The 14327-nt window shown below is 36.5% G+C and overlaps 1 protein-coding gene across 3 annotated transcripts in view; it reads right to left on the bottom strand.

Annotated features, from left to right (window-relative positions):
• Window positions 1–14327, bottom strand: part of LOC113239806 (TLD domain-containing protein 1) — a 41827-nt gene that overhangs the window by 7766 nt on the left and 19734 nt on the right. For all 3 annotated transcript variants that reach the window (XM_026476943.1, XM_026476945.1, XM_026476944.1), the window contains exons 3-9: window positions 14130–14221; window positions 10416–10612; window positions 9456–9610; window positions 6202–6348; window positions 4364–4452; window positions 2657–2794; window positions 2081–2266 (exon numbers count right to left, since the gene is read on the bottom strand). In XM_026476943.1, the coding sequence (XP_026332728.1) occupies window positions 2081–2266; window positions 2657–2794; window positions 4364–4452; window positions 6202–6348; window positions 9456–9610; window positions 10416–10612; window positions 14130–14221 (1004 nt within the window). The remainder of the gene's footprint in view (window positions 1–2080; window positions 2267–2656; window positions 2795–4363; window positions 4453–6201; window positions 6349–9455; window positions 9611–10415; window positions 10613–14129; window positions 14222–14327) is intronic.

Raw genomic sequence — 14327 nt, 5'->3', positions numbered from 1 at the left:
GCCCATTGGGCGCGCTTCAATTTGCCTCACTTAGCGTGTGCGGACTAGGTTTCTATGCGTTATTATTCTAAGAAATTTTCTCTTAATAAGTAGAACTTTTTTAATATTAACTTTGTTACCATGACAGGTTATAATAATAAATAATTTTATTAATTTAATAAATTACATTACAAGTCACACCAAGGGCTTACATGTCTACACTATTATAATTAATTAATTTTCTTTGACAGAAAATGTAATTTGATTCAGAGGACCAAAGGATTTAGTCGACCTTCCTTTTAAAATACTTTACAATTTTTGTTTTACGATAGAGAGAAGGAGTTTTCTTTAATAAGCTACACGCTTGTATATAACAGTTGCAGTGCCACTCAGAGCTTTAAGTCGCAAAGATCGGAGGGGCACCGCCACTGCGCCCGTCACCCTGAGATATAAGTTGACAAGTCCCATGTATCTGTAGCCCTTGCCCTTCAAAATTGGAACACAGTAATGCTGAAATAGGTAAGGTCTCGAACTCTTTCACAAGCTCTACTGTTACTAAATATACAGGGTGATAAAAAAATCACTGGCCAATTTTTTCCCTGTGCATAAGATTCTGTAATAGAACACATTAGTGAAATAAAACAAAAAAAATCCCCATTTTTTTATGTTAATATTTCCCAATAATTTCTAACGCGTTGTTAACTTAAAATAGTAAATAAAATTGAGCCATAGGCGCCGCATTGTCTAGACGCCTAGGCGCCAGCACGTCACGCCGCGCGACGACAGACCTACGCTAAAGCATCGCGCGTTAGTTTAATACTTTGTTGTCTGTCAAATACATGAACTCCCGCGCTGACTCCGCCCACTGCCCCCTCACCGTTCTTGTTGCTATAGCAACGGCGTCATCGGGTGTCAATATTGTTTACAACTTTGAGACGTCATAACTTATTTATTTTTTTAAGTATTTGAAGAAAAAAAACCGAATACGTATTTTTTTTTTCCATTATACAGTATGCTCCTTAAAAATGGTCAGTGGTTTTTTTTTATCACCCCGGGTGAACGCAACTTCTCGTACGTTCCTTCTCGTACTTTCGGTGCACCCTGGGTAACAATAGGCGTGTTCCTTTCGTCAATTGGTAAATCCTTTCACCATTATAGCATTATTGTGTATGCTATCGGTAAGATATGATTAGAAATATATAGATGAAGCAGGTTTCGAAATTATCAAAATAATTATTTGAGAGCTGTTTGCTCTACTACGTCGAAGTACAGTTGGCTCGAAATAGTCACATAGGGTGAGCTTGACTTTAAAGTTATTTTTTTATTGATCTTATTATTTTTGTTAATTTGACTTATTTTATGTGCGACATTTTTAATTATTATTTTTGTAAAATTATTAGATGTTTTAAACTTATGAATTGTACTTTTTTTACTACGGTCTACAGACTGAAATAAACAATTATTATTATTTTTGGGATTTTTTGGTGCGCCTTAATGGGTGATTTTAGGGGCAGTGTGGAACACAGTGGCAACACATCACCTGTCTGTTGCTTGCTAAGGTGGCGACGTACAATGCCTTGGCCTTTTGAACTTTGTATACAAAAGTTGCCGGAAGGTCCAGCTTAGCTAAACTCTCCAACAGACTCCTTGGAACAATGCCAGTGGTGGACAAAATGATTATTATTATTATTATTATTTTCCTTGATAGTTATCATGATAATTATCCGATAATGATCCATGCTGATTTATTATTTTGTCATTTTAATAATTAAAACAGCATGAGAACTAAATAAACACGAACGAATCTTTGATAAAACGATTTGGTTTTTGACTTTTTATGAGATTGACATTTGACAAGTTTGGATAGAATTTGTTAATCCAATTAATTTTATAAGCATGAAGATAATAATTATCAATGCATATTTATGTCGATAATTATCGTAACGATTATCACGATGGGTATATCACGAAACAAGGATGGAATGTTCCGGATTTTCTAAGGAGAAACAACGAAGTTCGAATTAAATTGAAAACATTCTCTGAAATGCACTATCTGTGATGCTAAAGAATTTATAGTTTCGATTCCGCAAGAGAGACTTACCGATTCTTTAACAGTCAACGGCTTCTCTCCGACTCCCCAAACCTCGAGGCTGCGTATCTTGAACTCAGCCTCTTTGCTAAGTCGTTTGAACCCTCGGTAGGTGCTGCAAGATTCTGCGGAGAAGCCGTGACCGAAGGGATCCGCATTTATCCAGATGCCACCGAACTCAAATTGGCCACCCATCATCTGAAAATGTTTTTTATTTTTTATAATATCAAGTGACGGAACGAACAAGTCGTGCGCCTGATGGTAAGCTACACGCCTGTCCATAACAGTCGCAGTGCCACTCAGAGCTTTAAATCGCAAAGATCTGAGGGGCACTGCCACTGCGCAGGTTGTGACTGTAATTTCACCAGCACCCTTCGAAACCGGAACGCAGTAATGCTCGCATTACTCCTTGGCGACAGAAATAATTACGGTGGCAGTACTTCCCTGGACGAACTCTTTGACAAGGATCTCTACTGCAACTAAATCTCTTCTATAGATAAGCTCACCTTTGTAAATATCCTAAGTAACTTGTATTTTTAATGCCTTTTCTTTGTGTAATAAAGAATTTAAAAAAAAATTAAAAAATACCAGTCCATTAGGTAACGTCTTGGTGTTCTGATTCATGTACTGATAGTGGTTGTTGAAGTTGGTGGCAGGGTAGATTCGCATGCGCGGCGCCAAAGTGAACAGGAACGAGCTGTCGTCACCGTAGAAGTTTGGGCATATCTACGAGAGAACACAGATATATAATCCATTACACTGCGAAGGAGAACGTGTCTGAACCCACTGCTGGGCACCGGTCTCCTCTCAATGCGCCTTGCGGTGCAGGTATCATCACGATGTTTTCCTTCATCGAAAAGCTAATGGTAAATTTCAAATTGAATTCCGTACATCAATTCCGAGAAACTTAAGAGGTGCGAGCCCAGATTCGAACCTACCTACCTATTACTACTACTAACGACCTTCTCTGCTTGAGAGGCGGTTGGTCAAACTATTACGCTACCACAATGTCTACGGAATTGCTTACATTTTACAAATTTTTATTAATAACCTTGAAATCTATTACTATATTATTATGAGAAACAAATGATATTTATTCTACAACTTTGAACTGCCTCCATGGCCGAACGGTTACCATGCACGACTGCCACGCAGAGGTCTCAGGTTTGATTCCCGGCCGGGAGAAACAGTTGTATGGCCTACATTATTTCTCTCGTGAGTTTGGGTGTAATTCGTGGTAGTCTATGTGTGTGTCCATGGCACCCGCGACACAGGGTTTTCCCTAGTGCGGGGCTATGTTGAGTGTGTATAGTATCCTATGCGGAATGCCGATTCCCAATCAAAGGGCAACAGGCTTATTTTCTTTCTTATTGGAAATGAAACTATTTTATTTCGGATTTAAATATCGCGTATATTTCTTTTTTAAATTGAATTGTTTATTGAACATAGAGCCATCAGCTTAAAAAGGTAACAAATAATTAAGAAACTCGAAAGATAATTTTGTACGTAAACAATAAATTAATTCGTGTACAAATTGAAACTACAAAAATCCGAAATTTTTCAAACTAACGTTTCGGGCTCTTTACACATTCTCGGCTGAACAATTTTTTATTTTTAACCGACTTCAAAAAAAAGGAGGAGGTACTCTATTCGACTGTATTCTTCCTGTGTACGTTACACAACTACTCTATTACACTATTACCAACCTTGATAAGAAATTTAAAATAAATAGAAAGTTTTGCCATCTTCTGAATAATCACACTTTATAAGATACGAGTTTGAGAAATTAAGGCATCGATATGTTGACAAGTCCCATGTGCCTGTAATTTCACCAGCACCTTTAAGTTTGGTAACCGGAACGCTGTAATGCTCACATTACAGCTTGGCGGCAGAAATAGGTAAGGTGGCAGTACTTCTCTGGACGAATTCGTTCACAAGGATCTCTACTGCTAACCAAAGTTAATTGATAACAATAAATATACAATATATATTTGCTGTAGGTACGGCAAAACAAAAGATCCGCAACAAGAACATACGGAAATTAGTAAATAATAATAAATAAATCATTTATTTGACATCCAAGGCCCACTTGGCTCAATCCATAGCTCAGTAGGTAAGACCGTTAGAGCTAATGTATTGTTTACGGAAGAGCGTTAGCCACGTTGAGGAAGCAGACGCTGGTTCGGTTCAACTCGGATCGAAGGAATTTTTCTTAGTGTATGTTCGATCTTTGTATGAGTAATAATAACTGTAGGTAGGTATTATCATAAAAAAATATATAAGTGTGCTACAAACCTGCCATGACTCAGACGCGTATCCCCCGAAGATGAAGCCACTTGAATCTTCCACTATCAACAACGATGGACCCGATTCTTGGATGCGACCTGTACATAAACGTAACTTCAAAAAATGTCTAAATGTTTTAATCGGTCGTTTGTGTGACTACACCCTAGAGGAGTCGTCCAAATTATTGAATCGAAAATGCATTTAGTAGGTCAATTTTGTGTGTGCACGCACATTTACGTTGGAACATGACAAGCCATAATACACACCACCATATCAAACACCCGTTTACATGTAATACACACATACACACATTTGACGGAACAAAAACAAAATGAGATCTACTACACTACACTAGATCTGTTAGCAATAAAATAGTTATTTGTTATGGAAAGCTGCCAAGTTCTTGTTTGACGCGAGAGCTTGTATTGCAACTTGTACAAGCGAAGGTATCAAAAATTGAAACCTGAGCGTAGCGAGGGTTTCAAGTCACGAGACGCGAAACAACTTTGCTGCCGAGCGAAACACACAACTTTTCACCTCACTATACCGAGGAAAATGGTAGATGAACGAAAAACGTTAAATTATAACAAATGTTTTAATAAAGAAAATTACTTATTGTTGTCAATTTAATGTCAACAATAATAAGAATAGAATGTACCATCGGATTTATACTACATAATTAAAAATGTACGACAAAACGCGTAGTTGAACGTGCCATTAGGTTTTTTTTTTTCATCGAAAGAAAGAGTTAGGTGCACCACAACAGTCCATCGTCAATTTCAAAAACCTTTTCCACACTGATTTCTAATGAGAAAAAAAACCGAGCTAGTGAGGTGAACAATATATTATACTCATAACATAACTATAAATTATTTTGGTAAAAGAACTAGAAACTATTTTAACTACCTGGTATGTACAATGATTTGAATATTAACGAGAATACGCACCTCAAAAGTATCTAGGGATCAAGCGCGTTTCAATGTATGGAACTTTTAGGTTACAATTGTTCCACGTGGAACTGAATACATGGAACTACTGGGAATAAACGGTTTTTGCCGGTTTTCTGAAAATCAGGTTTTATTTTACACTAATGATTTTTACTGGTAAATTTCATAATTATAATTTTTAATATTAATTTTAATACGGTGATCAAATATTCAAAAAAAATATCTCAGTCCCGTGGCACTTTTGTTGTGTGTAAAATATCTAAGCTAACATTTAAAAAGAAAACAAAACATAAATTATTATCACAAATCTCAGATAAGTAAGCGTTGTATTGTGATATATCTATATAAGTGTGTATCGCATGAAATAAAATTATATGTACGATAGGTAAGGTAGACAAAGGTACGTTAGCGAATCGTGACATGATTTTTTTTGTCAGAAAACTCACTTTGCTTTATTAAGAATTAGTTTTATCGAAATAAGAAATGAATCGATGTCATCATTATCGTATCAACGGAAAGCTGACGGGCGGCCGCCATTGCGAAATCATATTTAACAAAAATGGACGACATTTGGATTTTATAGTGAAAATATTTTATAACAGTCACTGGAGTCTAATTTCTATGTCTACAATGAAATCCTTATAGGTACGTTGCTAAATATGGGAGTGTGTCTTCGCCAACAAACAGCTCTGCAGTTTCGCGGCCTTTGAATTTGTAGCCAAGGGTTATTTTTATATAATATACGAGTTACATATTTATTTATGGAGATAAATATACCTTGGTAATTAACCTGATATTTATAAAATTTTGAAACAAGATAATGGTACCGCTAGTAACATCGTGGCATGTGGTTGTATCCGAGATGTGTCCAAACTCTCACCACCAACTCAAACCACGTACCGGCCATAGTGGAGAATGATTCCCCATGAATATGCGAAGAGAAGAGGAACCGCCACTTGTCCTGATGTTTGCGGGGAAGATGGCTGTTCAACCATACAATATGGCACAAATCGATGAACGCTGGGTAGTCTGGCATACTTTCAATGCCTGAAAATAAACATAATAATAATAATAACAATCCATTTATTTCAGACACATTCATCCATAATATTTGTTAGTAAAGAAAAATACTTAAGCTATTGTTAGGTTTCAAATAATGAAATAAATCAAAATTATAGGTATTACGATGGGAACATAACGTACCCAGCCAATGTCAGGACATCTGGCTACGCATTGACAGCAGTGTACAAGCGCATCCACCGCCCCAGCATTGGGGGCTCCCATCTTTCCACCAATGTGCCTCAGGATGCTGTTCGTATTGAGACGCATGCGACGGAGTAGCAATGCACTACGCTTTCGCATGATAGCATAGAAATCGTACATATGTTTGTAAAATTTGTATGAGACTAAATAGATTTGTTTACGCTTTGCGAAGACTAAGGCAAATTGTCTCTCGAGAAGCGGCGCTGACGGCCTATCACGGCTACATTTCGTCCGTACTCAGCTACGGTCTTATACTATGGGGCAACTCAGTAGATTTAGAAAGAGTGTTCAAGGTTCAAAAGAAGTGTATTCGAGCGATCTGTGGTGCGCGGTTCGATGATAGCGTATTCGTGAACACTCATCCTCAATATTTTGAAAGACGTGGTGAAGTGATACAAAGGCAAACCAGAGCTAAAAATCATGAATCTTTTATACGAACCTCGATGCCATAAATTAATTTATAAGAATAACTGCTTCAATATGTATATGTCATTGACTTACAAATAAATGGACGACGGGTCTAATACAAAAACCACGAAAAAAAATGTCCCATGTCAACCTATTTAAACGTAGTGACATGTAAAGGAATATGAAATAGCTAAAACGTTGAATTGAAATTGTAATGTCATCGCAGTACTGTCTAATTTTGCTTGCTTCGCTGTCAGTCGCACAAACGAAGACTAAAGCGTGAATGACGCTCTGTATACGATTTTAACGCCCTATAAGTTCGGACACTTTTTAGTGCGGATCCGACGTCCATATAATTGTAAGTCAATGGTATATGTGCATAGTCTCAATAGTTTACCAACGGAATTTAAATTACTACACGGACCTGCGTTTAGATCACAATTGACAAAATGGCTTATGATACATTGCTTCTATAGTAATAAGGAATATTTATAATATTTATTTATAATACTAATTTATATTGATGAACAAATAAATAAACAAATAAATAACCCACACACTCAACATAGCCCCGCACTAGGGAAACCGTGTGTCGCGGGTGCCATGGACACACACATAGACAACCACAAATTACACCCAAACTCACGAGAGAAACAATTGTAGGCCATACTACTATTTCTCCCGGACCGGGAATCGAAGCTGGGACCTCTGCGTGGCAGTCCGGCATGGTAACCGTTTGGCCACGGACGCAGTTAAATTACTGTATTCTGGCAAATAAACGTTTCTGTCCTATTCTATTCTAAACAATTGACGGGTGTCGTCAATTGTTTCACTTCAAATTTTTTACCTGTTTAACTTGAGCTTTGCTATAATAGACGAAAATTTCAAAATTACATATTTAATTACCGATGAAATGTAATTACGTTTGTTTTGAAATTAGATGTTTTGCTGTTTTTCCCACGCCACCGAATGGAACAGCCCCCATTGTTAGAGACATTATCTTTATTACAATAAATACAGAATATTTTTGGAATATACGGCGACGTACACACAGGTCAGTTGTTGGCGCTGTACTATGTCAGCATTCTAATTTGTGATATCTGCGCAAACGAGAGTTGATATTTAAAAGTGATATAAGGCCCATTTGTCTGAGTTGCCAGGGATAGATGACCTTATTTCGTCTCTATTTCTGACTATATACGCGATGATGAAAATGCTTAGAAAATTTTGGATAGTGACTAAAAAGTGACCAGTATAGGGAGTGATAGTGATTAAAGTCCATTTTAATGACAATAAATTGCAAAATGTCTAGGTAAATAAAACAGAAAAAAAGTAGTACAATAATAACAACAATAATGTGCCTTACAACCACATCATTTGCCTGGTCTCAAACTAGGATTTTTTAAAGCACACACTCATAGCCCCGCACTAGGGAAACCATGTGTCGCAGGTGCCATGGACATACACACATAGACAACCATAAATTACATCCAAACTCATGAGAGAAATAAATGTAGGCCATACAAATATTCCTCACGGCCCGGGAATTTAACCCGGGACCTCTGCGTAGCAGGCGAATATGGTAACCGCTTGACCATTGAGGTAGTAAATGCTATTAGTATCAGAGCAACAGAATTCGCACTGGTGCACTTCCCAGACCATTCAGTCCAGAACTAATTTAGAAAAACTCATTTCCCAAATTGGTCCTACCGGGAATCGCACCCAGGACCTCCGCGCCCAGCGCCTATAGTGTAAACCGTTAGGCCACCGAGGTCGGCAATTATGTGACTCATAGCTTGATTTATCCTCCTAAGACCCGTTAAAGTATAATGGAAAAACCGCTAAACGCCCAATGTACGTTAAATTGAACTAATAGTATATTGTGTATCAAGGAAAAATAAGAAATTAATTAAAGAAAGTATTTTCAACACTCAGTTTTATATGAAAAACGTATTTTTCAGATAGAATATATTGCGTTAAATTTGAATGCGATATTTTCATTATAATGTACCTACAATGGGCATTTACGTCATCATAGGTATAACATTGTCTGAATCTGAATAATTCAATCAATATAACAACGCATTTAGAGTGCTGACGGTATTGACAAACCAATGCAATGCCCCGGCCGTTTGCGAACTGCTTCCAGGCCGTAATACGGAAAAAGATGACGAAAGATGTCTAGCTATTGAGTCGCGTGAGGCAAAGTACCAACAGCATTCTAAGTGCAAAATCAGGAACTTTTGAGTATCCAACAGTAAAGTTCTGGATAGAGCAAATTAAGGGCGTAGCCCAATGTATAGTGTAGGAGTAAATTAAGTCTGCACTGTATTATACTAACCTTGTTTTTAAATTCTCGTACTAACATACCATGGATATTTTGAATGTTCATATTATGTACGTTTTGTACAGTACGCGGAGCGTTAGGAGGTTATTGTTACTCCAACCTAAATAAATAAGTTTATTTAAATTAAGTAACTTACCAGTTGGATCTGGCAGTAGCGAGCAGGTAGGGTTACGAAATACGGAAGCGGAGGGCTCGTCGACGCGCTCGTTACTTCGGTAATCGCGGTCTAGTCCATATAGATTATGAAATACCAGTTCCGACATTTGATGTAGGAGGGTGTTTGATTGAAGCCTGGAACGCCAATAAGGGTCAAAATAGGGACAAGTCGAGCAATAAAACTAGCTGTGATTACCGTTTTTTTTACTGGTACTCATCGAGTATATAACCAGAAATAGAGACGAAATAAGGGCCGTGTATTCCTGGTAACTCAACAGTGATACGTCATTTATAAATATCAATTCTCGTTTGCACTGAACTATAGACGGCGCCAACAACTGACCTGTGTGTACGTCTCCGTATATTCCAAAAATATTCTGTATTTATTGTAATAAAGATAATATCTCTTAACAATGGCGCGCTGTTCCATTCGGTGGCGTGGGGAAAATCAGCAAAACATTTAGTTACAACACAAACGGTATCAAATTTCATTGGTAATTAAACATTAAATATGTAATTTTCAATTTTCGTCTATTATAGCAAAGCTCAAGTTAACTGGTCGATTTGAAGTGAAACAGTTGACGACACCCGTCAATTGTTTCGAACTCGGGCTAGCCAATCGGAGCGCAGTTGTCACAGTAATGATATGGCATAATATCTTTCAAACAAACTAAATGACATTTCGTCTCTATTTTTGGTTATATACTCGATGCTGGTGCTGTACCCTCGTTCTCCGTCCTACACCCGCCCGAAACAATTACTGTAAAATAAATAATACTCGACCAAATTAAAAAAACGCATGATGCGAATGAAGCTTCTGTCTTTTAATTTGTTCGAGTATTTGACAGTAATTGTTTAGGACGGATAACGTGGCCATGGCTGAGTGGACCTTTTTTTCATATTTACTTAGAAAGAAATTGCACGTCTCATAATTACTGACCATGAATAAAGGCCTTTAGAATCACAACTCATAGCGGGTGTGTCGACATCTTTGCCGGCGGTCGAGGCGGTTGCCTCGCCCAATGCTTGCACGTTACTCGCCTTGCCTCGAAACCCTTTCTCTATCCAATGTTTTGCGCATGGCGCTGCCGATGACTTGATTATCCTTATGTATGTCGAGGCTATACTTTCGCAGTACTGGAAAAGAATTATAGCATCTTTATAAACGGTTATGTACTTACAAAACTTCTTGCAGACTTATTCCCCGCACGCTACATTGTCGACCTCGTTACATCAGGGGAGATGGAAGTTCATTACTGCAAGTTTATTCCCGTCTTCAAAAAAGACGGACTATAGTATATATATTACCAGATAACAAAAAAGTAACAAGAATGGACACTCTCCGCCCCTCCCTAGCTTTAGATACCGTACCACGCCCCGCACATTGACGGTCACATTGACTGAACGACAATAAGGCCGTCCGCGAGCCGTTTTCGCGCGAGACGTCTTTTATATTTGAATATAGTTTTCATTTGTTCATTTCGAAACTTATACGTTAATATGTAACATCATTGTACGTTACTATTTATAATGGTAGTGAGTTAGGCTGTGTACAGCTGTTTATCATCATCTAAACGGGATAAAGAAAGGAGTTGCTTTCGTTTTCCGAAAGATGAAACGAGATAAGGAAAAAAAAAACTTATGTCTAAGATTCATTCGGTTATAGTTTTCTTCATTTATTTAGTGTAGAGTAATATATAATACAGATTTATTATACTCATTTAATGAGATTTAACATAGTGGACAAGGCTTCCCGAATTTTCAATTTGTATTGCCGATAAAAATGCAGTGAATATAACTATTTACTAAGTAATTATAAACTTGGACACGCAATTTCAAATAACTGGTTACCTTAAATAATTGGTTATCTTATTTAAAAGTACCTGTTCAAAATATAACGTTTTAGGTGGTTTTAATTTTTTTTTAAATAAACTTTTAGGATTATTCCAGTTAGTAAATTAATGAAAAATATTAATTAATTTATTATATAGATTCCCAATGAACATGTGTAATTATTAGGATTCTTATTAATACAAAGATCGAACACTCAGAAAACATTCCTTCGATCCGGTCGAATTCGAACCGACGTCGTCTTGCATACCGTGCCAGACGCTATACCAACTAAGCCACGGAACGAACCAACGGACCTCACGAATTTTTCTATGTGCTTGCGTCGTGTTTTTGTATTTGGTTTTTCAACGACTTTTTAGTCGTAGCGCCATCTATGAGAAATCTATGAAAGATTTATCACCCAGTTAGTACCTTTACAGCTACCAGTCCTGGCGAGAGATGTCGCTGTTCACTGTATTAATTTTTTTTTTTATTGAATTGATATTTCAATTTTAAATCTAAATTATAAATCTTTCATAGATTTCTCATAAAATTCGTGAGGTCCGTTGGTTCGTTCCGTGCCTTAGTTGGTATAGCGTCTGCCACGGTATGCAAGAAGACGTCGGTTCGAATCCGACCGGATCGAAGGAATTTTTTCTGAGTGTTCGATCTTTGTATTAATAATTATAACAAACTAGTGAAGTAATTTCACAAAAAAAAAAAAATTGAAATATCAATTCAATAAAAAAATTATTTGATTATTAAGATTCTATTAACAGAATTATAGATAACAGATTCGCGTTAGAATTTTCGTCATTTCGTCTGTTATAGATAGACGCCGCAAGCATACGTACGTACTTCGCGTGCCCAAAGTAAGTGAAATTTACTTACTTGCCGCTGCTACACTCCATAACGCGCTCGACCGTTATCGTAGATAAACACCAGTCGAAAACGCGAAAAAATGCATAATTGTGCCATTATAAACTGTAAAAGCACCATAACTGGGGGCAAACGGTTAAACAGGGACGTTTCCTTCCACGGGCAAGTGATTTTGTAATCAGAAGATGCATAATTTAGAAAACAATTATTTTGGTTTTGTATGAGTTTCGAGAAAACAAATATGCAACCGAGAGTATGCCTCATGATTTGTAATATATTGCGTCTTTTACTTGGTGCGATGTACTTGTTAAAAAAGGATCTTTTTAATACGCCGTGAATATCGAACGAAAGCACTTTTGTATAATGCATTCAGTTTCATGGTACGGCCGCTTGTACATTTCTTTGGCCAAATTTAACATTTATGTCCACTTGCACTAAACCTAGGTACGTCTTAAACCAATAATTGCAATGCAAAAGACACTCTTAATACATCGTGTTAAGAGTGTCTTATCAATTTAAGCATTGGTTTAAGACATACTTAAGTTTAGTGCAAGTGGACAATAGTGTTGTATATATACGTTAGGCAACACTGTTCTCGGTTCTGATCGATTTTGAAAACAAAGGGACGAAAATTATTATGACCTTAGCAATATTATAAAAATATTCTATAACTCTTTTGTAACGTCGTTTAGTAACGTTTCGTATTTTTTTTTTTTTTTCACTTTTGTAGTATCTATTATCAGTAGTATCTAATTTCGATAATTTTTGCAGCACGTTGCCTCGAATGTCCGAAAATAGTGCAAGCAAATAATTACATACATTGCCGGATATGTAGTACGAGTAATACAAAAAATATACAACGCAAAGAATTAACAGTGCGCTGTCTTTACAAAAACCTGGAATTGGTCATGGTTGGACGAAGGTGGTCTAGTTTATCTCACCTAAGATGCTATCCAAATATGCAGAGTGGCAGTGTTAGAAACCCGAGAAACAAGAAACAAATCACAAAAATTTTACACGAGGCCGTCATTAAGTAAACCTCTTCTGATTAATAAGATTTTATCACATTTTGTTAGCAGTAACATTTTCATTTGTCTTGCCATTCATCAATTTGACCAATTACCAACAGAAAACCATTTAGTAAAATTAATTAAGACAGTCGCAAGTTCACATATTGAGCTGCGTTTTCATTATTTAAGTTAATCGATAAGATCTTCTGTTACTAAAAGATGTTATATAATAAGCTCATTTTACTAGAAGGACAATAATTTTAATATTTTAAATTGATTAAAAATTAAAGTCTTAACTTTTTTTAAGTAATTAACATTTTTTAGAAACAAGTGAAATAAAAGACTAAACTATCTTATTCTAGTATTTTTCTACTATATTAATATTACGACTAAGTACTTGTAATCAACAAATACTTGAACAAAAATTATTCTATTTAGAATCGAATAATTGAAAATTCCGGTCAATCAATCGATTTAGACCTAGCGGAAGGAGGTTTCCATCACTAAATAGTTCTTGTGACGTCATAGTGGGTACAAGAAATGTGACACGCTTGGTTTTCATACGAATTGCTGTACTTACGGCGTCTATCTAGATATATGTCTGTGTGAGTAACCCTGCCACTTCGTGCACACATTTGCGCGTGTTCAGATAGCGTCTTTCTGTTTGTAGTAGTAGTAGGTAAATAACTTTCGACCATTGTATGGAGTGTCCGGGGTGTGATATTACTTAGAGAGTTATCTTCCCACTATTCATTACCTGAGAAATATTTTTTTTATTCCGTAATAACTTGAGTATATTATAAATTTTGGGTTTTTTTCCTATTGTTTTTAGTGTGTCAAGTAAGTTGTTTAAACAAACAATAGATAATCAAAGGGTATTTGATTACTTCAGTGGCCTTCAAAATATTCGATACGTAATGGCTTTATGGACCTACCTCCCTCAATAACTGGTAAGGCAGTTCTGTGGTCTCCGTAAACTCTTTCCCTAGACTGTTGTACACTACCGTGAGCCGCTCCTCTGTTGTCCCTACAACAAATTAATTAATTCATATAATATAATATAATATAATATAATATAACATAACGTAACATAACATAACATAACATAACATAACATAACATAACATAACATA

Source organism: Hyposmocoma kahamanoa, unplaced genomic scaffold, assembly GCF_003589595.1.
Source record: "Hyposmocoma kahamanoa isolate Upper Pololo Valley unplaced genomic scaffold, ASM358959v1 116, whole genome shotgun sequence".
Classification (NCBI taxonomy): domain Eukaryota; kingdom Metazoa; phylum Arthropoda; class Insecta; order Lepidoptera; family Cosmopterigidae; genus Hyposmocoma; species Hyposmocoma kahamanoa.
Note: the sequence above shows the minus strand (reverse complement) of the source record. Positions and strands in the feature narration are given on the sequence as shown.